The sequence below is a fragment of the Dama dama genome, chromosome 18 (assembly GCF_033118175.1).
Source record: "Dama dama isolate Ldn47 chromosome 18, ASM3311817v1, whole genome shotgun sequence".
In the NCBI taxonomy this organism is placed as follows: Eukaryota; Metazoa; Chordata; class Mammalia; order Artiodactyla; family Cervidae; genus Dama; species Dama dama.
Window position 1 is genome coordinate 57,988,494 of NC_083698.1, and position 20,431 is coordinate 58,008,924.

General features: G+C 37.7%; 1 protein-coding gene across 4 annotated transcripts in view; it reads right to left on the minus strand.

The window, feature by feature from the left end:
• Positions 1 to 8,363: 8,363 nt before the first annotated feature.
• ANLN (anillin, actin binding protein) overlaps positions 8,364 to 20,431 on the minus strand; it is a 57,707-nt gene continuing 45,639 nt past the window's right edge. For all 4 annotated transcript variants that reach the window (XM_061165369.1, XM_061165370.1, XM_061165368.1 and 1 more), the window contains 3 exons: positions 16,567 to 16,674; positions 12,293 to 12,465; positions 8,364 to 9,700 (listed from right to left, as the gene is read on the minus strand). In XM_061165369.1, coding sequence (XP_061021352.1) covers positions 9,577 to 9,700; positions 12,293 to 12,465; positions 16,567 to 16,674 — 405 coding nt within the window. In that variant the 3' untranslated portion in view covers positions 8,364 to 9,576. The remainder of the gene's footprint in view (positions 9,701 to 12,292; positions 12,466 to 16,566; positions 16,675 to 20,431) is intronic.

Genomic DNA, 20,431 nt, shown 5'->3' on the forward strand with positions numbered 1-20,431 from the left:
TGTATCACACGCCATGTTCAGTGTGATCATCACCTCACTTAAGGATCAATAAGTTTCCATTAAGGGGCTGAAACTGCATGCCCCAGGTCAAGCTTCATAAAGGATTTTTACATCACAAAATCTTCAGAGTTTTGTTTCCACTTTACAAACCAGGAAGCCAGAGGCTCAGAGTAAAAAAGTAGAAAAAAATCCCCAGTGGCTCAGTGGTAAAGAGTCCACATGCAATGCAGGAGATGCAGGAGACAGTGGGTTTGACCCTGGGTTGGGAAGATCTGCTAAAGGAGGGGATGGCAACCCACTCCAGTATTCTTGCCTGGCGAATCCCATGGACAGAGGATCCTGCTGGGCCACAGTCCATGGGGTCACAAAGAGTTGGACACGACTAAACCAACTGAGCAGAGAATGCAAGCACAGAATTAGGTTGTAGAAAAGTAGTTTACACTTAAGTTTCTTTCTTTTCTTTCCTAACTTGGTGTTCTGTGCCAAGGTGTATTCTTCCATTACACTATTCCTTTCTCAACAGACTAGCCAAAAAGTAGATAAATTATTTGATCAGTGTGTTTTTCCTTTGGTTTTTATTCTCAGATTTCTTATATAAGATTTCCTACGTTTCTAAATGTTTTCATTTGACTGGGACAATTAAAGCTATAGTGACTCTTTCTCATCAGCTTTAACATTGACTTTGACTTACAATACATTGTTAGGGGCTTCATATTATTTTAAGATTACATTACAAATTTCCACAACAATTTGTAACTAGGAGATGGGAAGATGTTCTCTCTACAGTGTTTATTTCAAATGCACCGTGGGTGGTGGAGTCAAGCAAACTGAAACTTGCCTATCAGTCCCAGGGGGCTCATAACACTTCCAAGAACTGAGAAAAATAATAGGTAATATGGAGCATCTAAGTAATCCCATAAGATTACTATACCATCTAAGTTTTCATCTTACCAGTCTGGAGTTTCCTGCTTTGTTAAACCTCATTTACTACACCTAAACCTCTGAATCTTGTGAAGTACATATTTTTTAAATGACTTCACTCACGTGAAAATCTAACATGTGGAAGAAAGCAGATTAAGTCCATTTTCCACTTTTATAGAAGTAAAAGTTGTTTTAACTTCTCAAGGAAGTCTTAAAAAAAAAACAAGAAAAAGATGTTATATTCAGTGGAGGCAATTCTAAAACTGTATCATTACCATTATTTTCTCTATGACAAAACTTCAATAAATGCCGTAAAGTGTTATTTGTTGCCAAGAGAATTTCTAGACATCTTTAAATTCCCAGCAGCTTCTAACTTCTGTTCTGACAAGAACAGAAATCTTGGTGTTGGGAAGGCAGCTAGCCTAATCAGATTTGTATCTGCCTCTGTCTAGACCTTCTTGGGCAGCTAATTCCACAATAAACAATCACTGCCACTTATCAGGAATTTACTTTGCCTTTTTACTGGTCTGAGGCCTTAATATCTATTGTCTTATTTAATGCTCCCAATAGATTATGTTGTAGGTACTAGAATGTTCAATTTGTAGCTGAAGAATGCTCAGTTAGTAAAGGAACTGAGTGTAGATGCAGCTACATATAAACAAACATTAATCTCCCTAACATATAAATTTACAAATCAAATAATAAGGATAACTGAAATGTGGGCAAACAGTGCAAATATGGAAGTCACTAATGAAGCAATGCATAGGACTAACAAACACATGGAAAGATATTCAACCTCACCTGAATCTATCAAAATTGCCTAAGCGATCTAAAAAACTTCATCAGTTTTTTGGGACACTTCTTAATAGAATTAATCAAAGAAAAAAGTTATTCCATAATAGAAAGGATTGTTTAAATTAACATAATTAAAGCCCACTCAAAGTGCCTGAGAACTCTGGATATTTCAGACTGCTAAAACTCTATCAGTGGAACCAAGATGGAGTTTGGTTTCTTCCTATTCCTCCCTTTAAGTACAGTCAAAGCCCTGGGCATTGTATGTAAAACAAACACCAGAAGGCTCTGAGAGATGAAAAAGGCAGCCAGCCCATCTAGAGAACTCGAGACCCAAATAACAACATGATGGTGAGTTCTCTGGACTTTGTTTTTGTGTGATGTATTCTGGACTGGATGCTGGAGAAGCTGGCAACCCAGAGAGGCCAATGGCCGCAAGAAAAGCCCAAGAAAAACCAGTTCTCTCTCTAGTTAAAGAACCAGAAAAGAGACAGTCTAGCAAGACAGAAAACTTTTAGACAACAGTCACCCTATCCCAGCCAAACACCACAGAAAAAGCATGGTCCCACCACCATCCATGCAAAGGTATGCTAGGGAGTTGAGACTTCAATGCTTGAACAGCTTTAACAAGACACACTTACTGTGTCAGTAGAGTCTATGTCATTTTCCTGGTGTGTAAAAACCTCCCCAAACTAAAAGAAAAGGGACAATTCAAATAGCCATTTTCCTGGACTCTCAAGGCAAAATAACAAATCCTTTCTGCAGCCATTCTGCAAATCAGGCAGTTCTCCTATCTCTGCTTTCAACAAAAAAGGAGTTAGCTCTAAAAAAGCAAAGCTGCTAGCAGCTGCTGTAAATGAGAGGCAACTGCGGAATATATAATACAACATATTGTATTGTATTCTATTGTACTGATACAATATATAATACAATAATCATACAACCCAGGGAGGGACTGAGCCAGTTTACCAGATAAAGGGTGTGTGACCTGAGGCCCCCGATTCTCTGTTAGGGACATTAGTTAAGGATAGAAATCCAAGCACACAGACCCAAACTGAGACTCCTTGGAACAGTCAGGAGCAGGCAGTGGAGAAGGAATGTCTTCCTGTTGGCTTCAGCATCACTGACTGCTGCCCTCCTCAGGTCAGTCTCCCGCAGGGCACTTGCTCCACACCAGGGAACCCCAGTGTAACCAATCTGCCCGGTAGCCATGGATGAGGTTGCATTTATCCCTATGGCTCCCACATTTATTTCTTATTTTAGTTTTTTGGTTTGTTTAACTATACTTGTGACAATCCAAAAACTAAGGGAACTATAAACTGATCATCCTGGTTTTACTGAGATCTGATTACTGACATTTTCCTGGTTAGTCCTTAGTAACCCATGTCAATCAGTTTTTTCAATTAACTTTTATAGGAATCTTTGTGGACAGATTCTCCACTTGCAAGATCTTTAAAGTGGATCTGTTATTTTCTCCCCATTTTTAAAGCAATTAGCCCATTGCCAAAAGGTTTTAGCAATTTAAAGTTGGAACTGCCTTTCTGGGATCTAATTCCATGGACCAGTGGACACAGCTGAGCGAGATGGCAACACCAGCGCTAGGTAATTCCTCGTGAGGGCAGGACCAGTGCTTCTGTGTTGCTGTCTCTATGGGAATAGCTGCTTTTGGACACCTTCCACACCAGACTCACTACCATTCAGAACCTGAGTAACGCCTGTGCAAAAAGCCGACAGATTCCTAGAGGTCTAAGGGTTTAAACCTCAAACTTTGATTCTACGTTTGGAGAAATGGGAGTGAACTGAAAGGGCAAGCAATAAAATAAATGACCATACCAAATAGCCATAGACTCCCAACGCCACTCCACTCCTGTGGCCAGTGATCAAAACAGATCAGAGTAACTGGAGAGGAGAAGAAGCCTAAGGATCAGGGAATTCACCAGCATTATGTGAATTCACCAGCAAGATGTATAAATTGCTTGTATTTACATTGTCTTTATGGAACTAGGGGAATAGAACTGATTATCTGTTTTAGAAATGTAAGCCATTGTTCACCTCTAATTTTTCATCTGACAAAATGAACAGCTTAAATTCCATGAAACAAACATCTTTGTAAAGACTATGAAAAAAAAAAAAGAAAAAATGAAGGAGTTAGTAGTGGCAGGGCCTGCTGGAGGTCCCTGAAAATGGGAGAGGGGCATAAATGCTTTTAGGGTTCAGACTCTTTTTATGATATAAACTGTTAGGGTTTAGAGACTCTGCTATAGTCAGTCATGCTCCAGCTTCATGTTGAAACAGCTGTGGAATTTTCCACATTGCAGTTGCCTCAGCCTTCACGTGGTTCCCAGTAGCCAGCATATTTCATGAAAGAGGAGTAAAGCCTACAGATCACTCCACATTCATGTCCAGTCCTACATGACTGTGTAGTGTGGGTGCCCCAATTCTTCATTGCTTAGTCACAAAGTTCCCATGAACATGCTGACTGCTGGGATGGGGTCTAAACTCCACTTGTCATCTGAGTTCTATCACCCTTCATCCTGCTTCACAAATTCATCCTCCTCCATCTCTTAAATTCCTTTTTACCACTATCCTCAGGTCTTCCCTCACCTTTGACTCTTCCCCATCAGTGTAGTAACAAAATATCCTTCCTCAACATTTCCCCACCAAACTATTGTCTCATTGTGCCTTTCCCTTCTCAATCCAATACCCTGTAGTCTTCATGAAGGAGGAAACACACAGAACAGGCTCCATCTTGAAAGCAGGACTCCATCTTGGGCCGGACTGTGAACTTTGAGATATATGCCCAGTATCTATGGATACGACATACCAACTGGAAAACCAGGCCCCCTGGATGGAAGAGCCCCAGGGCTCATACCTAGACTCTCTGTTGCCTAAAAGAATACCCTAATTATCTGTGTAACCACATAGAATCATAAATTCTACTATGCTTACTGCGGTATGACCACAGGCCTATTGATAATTGTCCACTGTTAACTACCTAGGCTTAAGGCATATGAATCACAGGTTAACTTTGATTGTATCTTTCTTTTCCTTTGTTCAGACTAGTTTCAGGGAATTTGGGGAGGTGGGTTTGGGCACGTACACCTAGCGTATATAAGGTTTTCAGAAGAACTGGTTGGGGTCCTTGGCTAAGAGGAGACTCTGTCTTGGGCCTGCCGGTGTAATAAACTGCACTCCACTATCTGCATTGTCCTTCTGAGTGAGTTTGTTTCCCAGAACGCATGGCTACATCTACTCAGTCTTCCACTCAAAGTTTCATTCTGAGTTTAAATTTTAAAGTGTTCACAAGTGCATGAACATGCACAAAATGAAAATATTTTCATTGTAAATAAATCAAATATTCTAGAAATAGAGTCAAAAGTCAAAGCATTTTTCCATCTGGCACTAACTACTCCCAACCTCTTCCTGTTGCACTTTTCCATATAAAATTTGGTGCAGTTCCTTCCCCACTTTCATCTGGGTATTTGCATATTTGTATGCTACATATATAGTTTCATGTTGCAGGGCATATCCTTTTTCCCCATAAGTTGTTCTGAAAAGTTATATCAATATACATATACATTGTTTCCTTTCCTTCTTGTAGAAAGGGTGTGCCATGATTTCCCGATATTTCCAATTTTCTTCACTGTTTATCTCTATTTTTCCTCTTTAAAAACAGTATAGTAAGAGTCATCCTTTTATGTATCTTTGCTCTTCTGAAAGTTCATCTGAAGAGAGTGGGGAGGAAGGAGTTAAAGTATCTGGGGTTCTGGGAAAGAAAGAAGGCAGGTTAACACATAAATTTCTTGCAAATGTGCTGAAAAAGACCTCCTGGCTGATAGACCAGTGATATTTTCTAGCTCTCTTATCTATGGAATGCTCTTAGTAGGATGTGGCTGGTTAAGAATTGCTATGGTAAATAGAATTTATGGATTCATGAGGCAAGACTCCTGAGAGTCACACCAGCTATATAACTATATAGGGCACAAAATGGCCATGTTGCCTTGTCTCTAGGCTCCCTGCTGTGTTTGATGTCCCACAAATCTCACCAGTGATCTTATCTATTACTTGTTCAAAGTAGGAATGAAAGGTCCAGGAAGTATGCAGGATTTTTCAGATTTCTTGCTTAGCCAGTGCCTTGATCACTTGTGTTCTTGAAATTATGAGTAAAGCTCTATATGGATAAGATCTCTGACGCATGTAAGTATGATCTGACATACTGATCCTGTGTGTTAGCATAGAGATTACTGGAGGATGGCAAGCTGTCATCCAAGAAGGTTGTAGCAGTTTCCATTCTCGCCAAGAGCACAGGTTTCTCAGCAATACTGACTAGTTCCAATAATCTGAGGACCAATAACTCACTGCCATTTAAATTTGTATTTTTGCTAATTAGTATCATTTTTATATTTTGTTGGTTCTTTGGATTTGTGTATGTGTGTGCATTTTCTACTAGTGATATTTGACTCCTTTTTAAGATAAATTTTTTCTTAATTTGAGAAACATCACAGTGTACTAATAAAGTATGTGGACTCTGGGTTCAAATCCTGGCTTGCCACTTGCTAACAAGCATGTTGCCTTATCTAAGTTCTAGTTTCCTCACTCAATGTGTATTTCATACAGTCACATGAAGATTATACAAGATAATGTATGTGAAACACCAAGAATATCTCCTGGTACATAGTAAATGTTCAAATGATGATAGCCAATCAAAGAAGTTCTTTATATATTTTGTATATTGCTTCTTGGATTATTAAATATGTTGTGAATATTTTCTCCTAGTCTGAAGCTTATGTTCTTACTTTGCTTAGACTTTGTTTAAATTTGTCAGGAAGGAAATTTTTTATGCAATCAAATCTGTCAATCTTTTCCTCTGTGGATTTTGCTATAACTTGATTTTTCAGCTGAACCATTTTATCGAACTGACCATTCCAAATTTCAGCTGTTTTCTTTAACTCATTTTTTGATTTTGTGGTCAAATCATAAGATCCTCCTTTGGTCTCCGCAGACATCACCCTTGTATTTCTTTCATGGAAGATAATCATCAGTCACTCATTTTTCACTCTTCCATAAAGATCATGTTCTTTTTGTCCTGGCTTCTCTTTCTACATCATACCCCCATATTGACTCTAATGTCTCAACACCAGCCCCCTCCAACACAGGCAGATGACATTGAAATTTTCAGAGCAGTATTTTCTACTGCTTTGTAGTAGAAAGTAGTTATGCTTTGACATATTTCTAACATATGTTCCATAATCACCTTAAATTTCTTCTAAAACTGAGCTTTATATACCCCCTTTACGTACACTAAAATATAATGCCTGCTAAGGAATACTGTTGGGCCTTTTTCTTTAACAGCACAGATAGAGTATTTTTTAACGTTTTATTTTGTACTGGGGTATAGCTGATTAACAGTGTTGTGATGGTTTCAGGTGAACAGAGAAGGGACTTAGCCAAACATATACAAGTATCCATTCCCTCCCAACTTCCCTTCTATACAGGCTGCCACATAACATTGAGCGGAGTTCCCCATGCTATACAGTAGGTTCTTGTTGTTTATCCATTTTAAATATAGCAGCGTGTTCATGTCCACTCCAAACTTCCTGACTATCCCTTCCCCTCAACCTTTTCCCCGGCAACCATAAATTTGTTCTCTAGGTCTGTGAGTCTGTTTCTGTTTTGTAAGTAAGTTCATTTGTATCATTTCTTTGTAGATTCCACATACAAGGGATGTTTTGCCATATTTCTCTTTCTCTGCCTGACTTACTTCATTCAATATGACAATCTCTAGGTTGGGATGGAATGATTTTAAAGAACAAAAGAAGAGAAATATGATGATGAATCAATAATATGCACAGACTCTCTCTAGGAGGACACTGCAAAACTGGCAAAAGTGGTTGTGACAAGAGGAAAAGACATACTTTTCACTTAACTTTTCTGTCTTTTGAATTTTTGTATAATGATGTATATATTTATTCAAAAATAACACAAACCTACAAATAAATAAAAGGGAACTTGTCATCAATCCCACCAAATCTATACCCTGTTTTGGCTGGTGATGTTACTTATCTACCCAGTCTCTGCTAAACACTTGGGAATCATCCCCCTTCTCCTCAGATGTGCATCCAAGTACCATATTCTATCAAACTGACTCAGAAATGGATCCTTCATCCACCTCCTCACTCAACAGGAACTCTAAGAACACACAATGCGCTAAGCACTGGGCAGAGGTAAAAAGATGGACTCTGTGGGAGAAGGCAAGGGTGGGATGATCTAAGAGAATAGCATTGAAACATGTATATTATCAAATGTGAAACACATCGCCAGCCCAGGTTGGATGCATGAGACAAGTGCTCACGGCTGGTGCACTAGGATGACCCAGAGGGATGGGATGGGGAGGGAGGTGGGAGGAGGGTTCCGGATGGGGAACACATGTAAATCCATGGCTGATTCCTGTCAATGTATGGCAAAAACCACTACAATATTGTAAAGTAATTAGCCTCCAACTAATAAAAATAAATGAAAAAAAAAATTAAAAAAAAAAAAAAGATGGTGAAATATCCTCATGAAGTCAGTACAACTCCCTGAGGGAGCCCACAGCCTAGACTGCAGAGCAGTTGTACAGCATAACTTAACAGTATTTCTTAAACAGCTAATTTCTTAAGTCATTTGCAAGTATTTATTTAGGTAGGAGATCATAAAATATATTTTTATAATATACACAAGAGAAAACACATTTGAATGAAAACAAAATAAAATGACAGGAGGTGACAGAATTTAGTGTTTATAAATGAGGCCATCAACTAACAATTTAAAGAAGAAATTGAAAGTGTACTTAAAGTTGAGCCTGTAGTTTACATTTACAATCTTTTATAATTGAATAAAAAAGGCATTAGACTTTTAAAGGTAATATATGACTTAACAGTTTTTCAAGTGATTTTCATAATGGGTTTCTAGACACTGTCATACATGGATGTGAAAAAAAAAAGACAAGAATTTAGGCAAGCAAAGTATTAGTCCATAGCAGCTTGGTGAGGTTTACTTTTCTTACATAAAGAGTCTTCAAATTTATACTTATTCTTATTATAGGAGTGGAAAGAAGTAATTTGCCAGGTATATTTGAGGAGCCTGTAAGCTATATAGCAAAAATAGTTATTTTTAAAAGCCTATATTCCATGGAAATGTGCATCACACAGCATCTATAGTAACTGAGTAAACATAAACCATGTGATTAAGTCTTCTAAATAAAACATTTAACCCCCAAATCTCACACAATATCCCCCATGTCCACATGTCTTATTTGACGGCAGCCATAAGCTTCAAACTAATATGCATTTGCTATTTTAAAAAGGTTCTTACCTCCATTACTAAAAATGTTTCTGCAAAGTCCCTTAGAATTTTTTTCAGTGCTCTAGAAATAAGATATATCATGATGAGTAAATGACCGCAATCTTCAGAAAAAAGTACTGACACTAGAGAAAGAAAGGTCAAGTTGGAGGTTTCTGTCTCCAATCGTGGAAGATCTTTCTACTTTGAGACCCACAGCTCTAAGGAGACATTTAAAACAAATGTTTTATCATGAATAATTGAATAATTAGATATCTAGGAAAATGAGGCTTTTAAATTAAAATTTAGCAAAATCAACTATAATAAATTTTTTTCTTCTTATCATATATGAATAACAGAAGTGAAATACGGTGAAGTTTTACATACAAAAGATATAAATACTGCATAATATGTAGTGAATGAATATTGGCACATACCCTTTTCTATTTAAAGCATAAAATGCAACCAGCAAATCTGATGCTCTTAAGATACATTTATGACATAGGTCAGAAAACCTCTATACACATGGAAATGTCCCACAGTTTAAGGCTTTCCAATAGGTTTATAGCAAGCATCAGGTTGCCAGAGGCGAATATCAACGAGAACTTGATTGAGTTTTTGCATCCAGAGATCCCGTTCTTCCTTGGTATCTGCAGATAGCCAGTTCCTATAGGAACAAACAAAAAGATCAGGATCCTTTCCCCTATTCCATACCTCCAAGTACTCTTACTGTGGGGTGAAGTGGGGGGAGCCTAAACAGTAAAAGGAGTAACTCTGCCCTCTTTTAATGGATGCTAAATTAGGAATCCATAGTAAAGTGCTTCTCCAATTACAATAAAAGAAAATCATCTTGTGGATTGGTTAGCTGAGCCATAACACACCAATCACATTTGGAAAATGATGGAACTTCACATCAAAGACAGTAACTAATCTTGCACAGGTGATCTGATTGGACAATTTGCTGGTGCCAAGACAGTCACTGAGGGTGGGTGGGTCACCTCTTAGAAGAGCAAGCACACCACAGACCTGAATATGGGGACCAACCCCCTAGATCCCTGACTCAGGCTCCCCAGGAGCTCCACAGACTCATGGACCTTCACCTGGCCTTACAGATAATACTATTTTATACTGTCTCCTTTTTTCTTTTTGCCACACTGTGTTAGTAGAGCACAGTATTTACAATAAGTGATCTAAAGATCCTAAGATTTTGTTTATCCTAATCTCTCTGTTCACACCAGGAATCTCTTCTTTACATCCATATTCAGTTAAAAGTTGAATAGTTGATGGGGCAGGTGAAGGTGGGGGAGAGGGAAATTCCCTAAGTCACAAGTCAGACCATTCTTCTAGACTACAGCCAGGTGTTAGAAGGATGTTGTATTATACTTCTACATCTTTATAATTTCTCCACATTGGTACTAGTAATGGTAGCAGCATGAATAAGCAGTGAGTTGATCATCTATTAATAAATGGAGGGAACGCATTTACAATATAGACAGCGACCATTTGCTGAGTGCATTCCAAGTGTATGACAACACGCTAAGTAGACCTACTCATCAACCTTGACTGTCACTCTGTGGAGTTTATTCTTCTCTTATGACACAGGAGATTTCAGAGAGCCAGCAAAGTTAAGTACCATGCCATAGTCACATTCAGTAAGTCACTGAGTTGGGATTTAAACCTACATCAGTCAGTCACTGAGTCAGGATGTAAACCTAGGTCTGTTGACCTCTCAGTGTTCAACTATAGAATACTGCTTTCCCACGTGATGAAGCATTTCTAGTTCAAATGTTTAATCTATATTTCAAAGTAGGCACTACTGATCAGATGATAAATACTTTGCATTGAAGGAGGGAAATATAGCAAGGTTGGTTTGTAGAAATAAAAGTGTGATACATTAAATTTAGATAAAAGGCATAGGTCAGAAAGGCCCTGGGGAGAAACAGATAAATAAGGCAAAGGAGAATGTATAACTGTAAAATGTATATACTCTGCAAAAGGTATGATCAAAAAGTGAAATAAGTTTTAAGAAGCCACCAAGCAAAGCCAAAGACTCAGTTAAGACTGAATTGAGAAAGGGTCTCTCTCAAATGCTTGGTCCACTCAAATTATGATAATGTTATAATGAGAAAAATTACATGCAAGTGAAGTACAGCGTAATTAGAGCAATATGTGATATAACTATTTCCACCACAGGAGAAGGTCGAAGGAGAAATCAGGGAAGGTTTATGTAACAAGTAAAAGAAGATTCTATGAAAAATGTAAGTAATGTTTAAAAGGGCCATGGTGGTCAGGAAGTACTTGGGGACTGAATTTTGTTTGGTTCCCTCACTGACTGTGGCCACAGACAGGGTGGCTACTAAAAAGTGACTATAAATCCAATTTTCCTCTCCAGTCCTGAATGAGGTCACTGCTGCACAGAAGACCCCCAAAGGAAAGGAGTGGATGAGCTGAATGAACTAAATTAATCTAAAAGCAATCTAGACATCAAGAATTCCCATAGAATGGGTCCCCTTTCTCTCTGTTTTAAAACAAAATGGCGGCACTGGGGCAACTTTGTTCTATTTTAATAGAGTGTCTCTTGGCTAAGCTATCTGACATTTCCACATCAGAAACTCACAGAGCCAGTTCTACCTATCTCTCTGTCTGCAATAATCAGCTGCAACCTGATTAAGAGATTTTGTCAGATTCTAACTTTTGTCCCTAATCACAATTTTGTACATTGAAATTGGTCTGCAAGCTTCTCTTGGGCATTCAAGGAAAAGAATCTTAGACTCTCAGCAGTAAGTTTCTGCATCTTATACTTAAGTTTAGGGTTAACAAAAACTGACACTCCCAGTAGTTTATTCTGTCCATCACCAGACAGAAATTTTCAGAGTAGAGTGAAGTACTTTGGGAAGGTACTTTGGTACTTTGGGATGGACAGAAAGGGATGTGTCAAATCTCTTTAAATAATTCTTATCAATTACACACGAAATCTTCAAACTTAACACAAAGAATATTAGCTAACTGCCCCGAAAATGGCTAAACTGTATGGTGGAAAACATGATAAACTAAGATATAACTTGAATGCTGTGTTTTTCTTAACTATATTAATTTTGTTATTACATTCCTCTCTTACTGATATGTATCTGTTTTGTCTTATTCTTAAATCGTACCCTCTTCAAAGACAAAGATCATCTCTGATATTTCTCACAGTGGTAAGGACATAGTGAGCAATCAATTACTTAGTTGACAGAAACATTTATAGCCCAATACATACTTGGTTACACAGAGTGTGTCCCTGCATTGGCTGACCAGAGTCTCTCGGTCATCTTCTCTTTGTGGTCGAACAGTAATTAATTCTAAAGTGTTGCGTCTTGCACAAAATTCTCTGTTGACTGGTTCTATCTGCCGACTGGTACAATTGGCCAAATTTAATCTTCCTATGGGATTCTTTAAAACAAATTTTTTAAAAATATGATTAGTAGAAAATAAATAAAACCATTTAAGTCAGTAAGCATTGAGCAATATTCAACTTGATACCAACTTAAAATAAGAAAGCCATTAATTTAAAAGTTAAAACTTAATTACATGGTATTTAGAGAAACATTTAATATTTATGATTATTTCTTGCTGGATATAAAAATAAAAACCAAAAATGTCAACTGGAGATCTTAGCCAGCTTAAAAAACAAACCATTTGTTATGGAAAACTTAAAATAGATACAAAATAAAAAGAACAGCATAATGAGCTTCCATGTACCCATTAATCAGTTCTAACAAATAAACACACACATTCAACCCCTTTTGTCTCTCTCTTACTTCTTCCCTTTCTATATATAGAAACCTAGACATAGTATTTCATCTATAAATATTTTTTATGTATCTCTAAAAAAGCAGGCCAAACTACTGCCTTGGAGTTTTAGAAGCCATGTCATTCCTACAGTATGAGAATTGAAAAAAAAAAAAAAAAAATTTGTGAGACTAAATGGTGCTAAAAAATGGGAAAAGGGACAAGTATGGGCCCAAACAATGTATTTATTTATTTAAATTTATTTTTGGCTATACTGGGTTTTGGTTGCTGTGCACGGGCTTTCTCTAGTTGCAGCAAGCAGGGACTACTCTCTCATTGTGGTGCATGAACTTCTCATTGCAGTGGCTTCGCTTGCTGCAGAGCACAAGCTCTAGGCGCAGGGGCTTCAGTAGTTGCTACATGTGGGCTCAGTAACTAAGGCACGTGGGCTCAGTTCCCCGCAGCATACGCAGTCATCCCGGACCAGGGATTGTCCCCATGTCCCCTACACTGGCAGGAGGATTCTTAACCAGGGAAGTCCTGGGCCCAAACCATTTAGAAACTGCCGATAAAAGTGTCAAATGTATTAGTAATTTTAAAAAGAAATTGGAATGAAATAGACCATTTTAAAACATTAGATTAACCAAGTCTGAAAAGAATAGTAATAACCAATGTTGATTGCTTGGGGGTAAAAAATTCTTACACACTGCTAGTGAAAGCATAAAACGGTCTATTACTGGTAGACAATTTAATAACAGCAATCAAAAAACATTCTAAATGAGCATATCCAGACCATACAACTTCACCTAAAAGAAATTTATCCCAAGTGAATATATAGGTACACAAAGATGTTTATATAGGTATTGCCGTTGTTTAGTAGCTAAGTCATGTCTGACTCTTTTGCGACCCCACGGACTATAGCCTGCCAGGCTCCTCTGTCCCTGGGATTTCCTAGGCAAGAATACTGGAGTTGCCATTTCTTTCTTCAAGGGATCTTCCTGTCTCCTGCACTGGCAGGCAAATTCTTTACCACTGAGCCACTGGGGAGTTCTTATATAGGTGTAGTTGCTGTTTTTTCATAATGCCAAAAAGACTGAAACAAATTTAATGACAGTAATAGGGTACTATTTAAACAAATAATAACATTATGTTTTCAGCAAGTATGGGAAACTAAGTAGTCTGAGAGTCCTCCCATAACCCCCAAATGCTAGATAACTAAACTTGTAAGACAGCAAAAGAAACCTTCATAGGCCAAAATCAATGAGGAAGAGAGTGCAGAATGGTAGGCTAGCCTGAAACCTGGCTTTCTTGGGTTCCTAGCATATTTAGCAATGCTAGGAACTGGAAACCTTGACTCACAGACTATATGACATAATATGAAATGTGATATTTGCTTTAAAATACCTTAGCAAACCAATGAGAACAAAAAGTGTGTGCTGTGGAGAGATAAATGAAACAAGAAAATTAATAAGGAATTTCTCTCTTACTAATTTCTCTTTTTTTGGGTACATTTTCAATTATAAAAAGTTAAATATATAGGTACATCTATTTCTATTTTGTGTGTGTGTGTGTAAAAAGAATGACCAAGAATGAATACACTATTGAATAAAAACACAAGTTAGAGTTAACTTACCAGGCATAAAGATTTATTCTAAAGCTATGGTAATTGAGAATGAGAGATACAGACCAAAGAAAACAGAATAGAAAGCCTAAATATAGACCCACATATAAAATGATATCTTGATACATGCCAGAAACAGCATGTGGATGAGTGGGGAAAGAATGGATCATCCCATGATGCTGGCACAATGGGGTTTCCAGATTGGGGGGTGGGTGGGATCAATTCCAGGTAAATTAAATGTGAAACCTAAATCTTTATTTTTTTAGAAGTCATAAGGAAGTATATTCTTTATGACTATAGAGATGGTTTTCTTAACTAAGACTCAAAAAAGCAAACAATAAAATAATAAACTGGCAGATTTATCTTAGCATTAAAAATTCTGTTTATGAAAAGATACTATAAGGATAAATTAAAGCATATGCCAAGCAAAAGACTAGAAAAACAAGCGGCCAAAACACATAAGAAAAGATGCTTGCTCAATGCTCAGTCTAGGAAAATTAAAATAAAAACACAGTAAAATAACATTTCACACCTATCATACTCAGAGTTTAAAAGGCTGAAATAACAAATGCTGCTGGGATGTGGAACACTGAGAACTCCTGATGGGAACAGAACGTTATACAACCAATTTCAAGATTCACCAGAAATCTAGCTGAACTGAAGACGTGCAAAACCCTACGAACCAGAGACTCTGCCACTAGACACAGAGTCGAGAAAGAGCTCTGATCCAGCTTGGTGCTCTGTGATGACCCAGACGGATGGGGTGGGGGCGTAGGGGCGGAAGGGAGGTCCAAGGGGGAGGGGTGAAAAGTATACACGTAGCTGGTTCACTTTACTGTACAGCAGGGACCAACACAACACTGCAAAGCAATTGTACTCCAATTTAAATAAAAAAGAAAGAGCTCTGATCCATATAATTAAGTCATAGCAGAGCTGTTTATAACAACGACAGTTTGAAATAACTAAGTGCCCATAAATAAGAGAAGTGTATAAATTGATTATGATGCATTCTTCTAATGGAGTATCTCAGTACAGAGAAAGATGGCTAGAGCTCTGCAAACTAGAGCTACATACATGCTACACACACCAGCCTACACTAATCTCACAAATCATGTGATTCAAACACGCAAGTTGCAAAACAGTATATACAGTATGATACTATTTGTAAAATGTTTCAAAATATGCAATTACAATAATAAACTGTTTATATATATCACATATAAAAAATTTAAAGAAATACATGGGAACGAAATAATTTTAGGATGTGGTTATCTCTATGAGGGACAGAAAATTATATAAAGAGCTTCAACTGGACTGATAATACAGAGGCTGGTGAAAATTATGTTTTTTTGAATGTTCCAAATATTTCACAATAAATTTTAAAATAAAATTTTACATGGCTACAATGTAATACATACAGTTATCTAATGCAATATCATAGATGTATTTTTACTTATGTGGAAAGATATCAGGACATTATCAAGTAAAACTCAGTTTAAAAAGACATGATATTTTCTGTTTAAAAGATTCATAAATGGATATAAAATTATTATATATTATACATTTAAAAAATTTAGAAGGATATACAACCAAAATGTGAACAGTAGTTATCTTTTATAGATGAGTTTACTTTATAATTCTGTTTATTTCTTTTTTCCAGTCTTTGTATAACAAATTATCACACTTGGGCAATAACATCAAATTAAAAAAAAATAAGATGCAATGTATTACATAAAATTCTATTATCAAATTTTAGAAACAAACTAAAATCACAATATTCCTATGGTGGTTTTCTCTTTCTGTTTTATCCCAGATTTAGGTAAATCAACTGTTAATAAAATACAAAAGTGAATTTAACATATTTCTGACTAAAACTCAATTTAAAAAATTACGAAACATTTCAGAAAAAAAAAAGAAAAATATATGCCTCAAGGTATTTAAAGAGTGGTCAAATCACATGGAATGGATAAGATATAAAATTCTTACACAAATACACACACACACTCACTACATTTTAATGGCTTAGTAAATAAACCTGAGTGCGGAATTTGGGTGGCTTATGGCCACAGGGAACACTTGCATAAAATATTACCTGAAAGTCAGTCAGAGTTTTCACCACTGACCATCAATATTAATATTACCTTTCGTTTTTCATCATCTGGATAAGTCCAATAAGAGATACAGTTTCCAGAAAGAACACACCATCTTCGATGCCAGGCACCAAAACCACTAACATCTTCAAATATGGTCTGAAAAAGTCAATGAAATACTGACTTTAGAAACCTGAGGGTCAATTAAATGTTTTCTATACATTAAACTTCAGTATGTTGACATAGTTCATACTTCAAAATCAACTTGCATGATTTTCTTTTTCTTTAAAGTACTTAAGTTTATTTTTTTATTCTACTCTGTATCAAGACCAGAAATCTTGTTATTTCAATCTCAAGAGCAAAGTTAGTACAAATGACTCACCGGCTCCCTTTTGTGTTTATGTTCACCTTTCACATTATAAAGGTAATAGAAAAGGAAAAATTTGATAGATAAAAATAATACCAAGTTATCATTACTCCCTACTATAATCAGAGAAAAATAACAAGAGGACAGATTTTTCATTTTTATAGCTAGGGTAACTGAAGGCCAAGGAAATTAAATGACAATATACAATCACAAAGAAGAACTGGAACCTTCCAGCTAATGCAGAATGTACTTTTCTTGCTGCTCATCAGTACTGGCAGAGCTAGACTAGCACCATTTTAGACTCACTTAGCAAGTTTCACTGGTTGGTAGTCTCCTTCGATCCAGCTGCCCCTGACACATCAGGAAAGAAAACTGCACCAAGTAACTTTAATTTCAATTACTACTTCTATTTTTAAATAGAGGTTAGAAGTAATTAAAAGGCACTATTTAGACAGGGGACAGAAGTTATTTGTGGGAGTCCTTTGCAATTTTTTTTTTTACCACATTTCTATAAGTGTAGATGCAATAAGAATGGGCTCTAGGATTCAAGACAGAGTTAACCTGAAAAGATATAACTCTAAACTACTTAAGAGCCCAGCTCAAAAGTTAAACAGGTCAGACCTTATAGGCAAATGAACCAGTTGGCATAAGAGTCTATCAGGTGCTAAAGGTATCTACAGCAAGATGTGGAAATATTATATTTACATTAAAGGAAAAGGTCAGTAAGTGTACACTGTGTTCAAGTCTGATATTTACAAAAGCACTCTTCCAAGAATATCTAGTGCCATCTGCTGGATGTACACATGTAAAACCCATGAAGCCTGATTTACAGTCATCTTGGCCGCTTGGACTTCCTGTACAGTCTAGCTCTTCTTTCCACACCCTGTCAGCAACTGCCAATTGGTTTGTGATACCCGTCATACAGTTCAAACTCTTGCTTCACAAAGAAAACCAAAGCTATTAGATTTTCTCTACTTCTTGTACCACACCCACAATCTTCTGTATATTCTACACACATACTTTTCTCCTCTGATAATGGACAAAGTGTAATTCTGTACAAGATCATGAACTGTGGCTTGGATCTTATTTGCTCTCACTCTCATAACTTTGTTCCACGCGTTATTCCTTAACCCTAGTGCAAGTTCCCCATCGCCTCTATCTTCGCCCTCTTTGGCCCTATTAGAAGCTACCCATTTGAATTTAAAGACACTCAAGTCTCTTCAGTCCTAATAAAATGTGAACAAAATCCTTCTTTCACCCTACATACCTCTGCAAGTACCACATTCTTTTTACCCCACTGCAGCCAAACTTTGTTTCAAGGAGTTTCTGCCCTCTCATTCTTCATCTTCCATGCCCTTTATAACACATCTGCAATCTAGCTCCTGCTCTTGGCCAGACTAGGATGACCCTCATAAATAAGCCCAACAGCCTCCAATACTCCTTACCTAACTGGATCACTCCTTTCAGACTCTCTTCCCCTGGCAACCATGATACTAAATTATCCGTTGCCCTCCCTGTAGTCTTGTCCTCTTAGGTTTCTGGCTTAAATGTTAGTGTTCTCCTGGTTATTCAAGTCTGCCTGCACTTTGAATACTACCTCTCTGCTGCAGATTTCCAAACCTTCATCTCATCTAAATTGTCTATCTTGAGTTTCAAACTCAAACCTCTGAAATATGTCTCTAGGCATCCAAACTTCAAGTTGTTTAAAATTTAAACCATTAAAACTTTCTCCCTTGGGTGGGGACTGACTGACAAGGGACATGAGGAAACTTTCTGGGGCAGTATTCTGTATCTTAAAAGAAATCTGGGTTACACAGATGTCAGTCAGTCAGTCAGTCAGTCAGTCAGTTCAGTCGCTCAGTCGTGTCCGACTCTTTGGGACCCCATGAATCGCAGCATGCCAGGCCTCCCTGTCCATCACCAACTCCCAGAGTTTACTCAAACCCATGTCCTTCGAGTTGGTGATGCCATCCAACCATCTCATCCTCTGTCGTCCCCTTCTCCTCCTGCCCCCAGCCCCTCCCAGCATCAGGGTCTTTTCCAATGAGTCAACTCTTCACATGAGGTGGCCAAAGTACTAGAGTTTCAGCTTCAGCATCAGTCCTTCCAATGAACACCCAGGACTGATCTCCTTGAGGATGGACTGGTTGGATCTCCTTGCAGTCCAAGGGACTCTCAAGAGTTCTACAACACCATAGTTCAAAAGCATCAATTTTTCAGCACTCAGCTTTCTTCACAGTCCAACTCTCACATCCATACCTGACCACTGGAAAAACCATAGCCTTGACCAGATGGACCTTTGTTGGCAAAGTAATGTCTCTGCTTTTTAATATGCTGTCTAGGTTGGTCATAACTTTCCTTCCAAGGAGTAAGCGTCTTTCAATTTCATGGCTGCAATCACCAACTGCAGTGATTTTGGAGCCCAAAAAATTAAAGTCTGACACTGTTTCCACTGCCTCCCCATTTATTTCCCATGAAGTGATGGGACCAGATGCCATGATCTTGGTTTTCTGAATGTTAAGCTTTAAGCCAACTTTTTCATCTCCTCTTTCACTTTCATCAAGAGGCTTTTTAGTTCCTCTTCACTTTCTTCCATAAGGGTGGTGTCATCTGCATATCTGAGATTATTGATATTTTTCCTGGCAATCTTGATTCCAGCTTGTGCTTCTTCCAGCCCAGTGTTTCTCATGATGTACTCTGCATGTAAGTGAAATAAGCAGGGTGACAATATATAGCCTTGATGTACTCCTTTACCTATTTGGAACCAGTCTGTTGTTCCATGTCCAGTTCTAACTGTTGCTTCCTGACCTGCATACAGGTTTTTCAAGAGGCAGGTCAGGTGGTCTGTTATTCCCATCTCTTTCAGAATTTTCCACAGTTTATTGTGATCCACACAGTTGAAGCCTTTGGCATAGTCAATAAAGCAGAAATAGATGTTTTTCTGGAACTCTCTTGCTTTTTCAATGATCCAGAGGATGTTAGCAATTTGATCTCTGTAAGCCGGTGTAAAAACTCAGGGGATGGATACTGAGGATTCAGGGGAACATGCTAATGTCCACGATATATTTTGAAATTCTTCCCCCACAAATATATTTTCAGGACTCATTAGAAGGATAGCTCGGTAGTAGGTACATGATAAAGCAAGGACAGTAAAAAATGTTAATGGCAAAACCTAGATGCTGGGTATATGGGCATTCAAATTCTATCAACATTGCTGTATGTTTGCAATTTTCCACAATTAAATTTGGGGGAAAAATACTTTCCATCCCAAACACAAACACTTGCTCCTCTCCCAGAGTCCCTGATCTCAGTACAGTCACCCAACAAATTGTGCAAGGCAGGGATCTGGGTGACATTATTAATTTTGCTTCTCCACCCCTACAGCCAAACCCTTCCTTCTTCATCCTTCAGCCCTCCACGATGAAGCCAGACTGTCAGCCACCATCCCCTCTCTCAAGGAATAATTCAGTCTCCTCGCGAGTCTTCTTCCGGATCCTCACTCCCCGTCCACTTCCATACAGCAGTCAGAACGACCTTCCTAAACTCCCA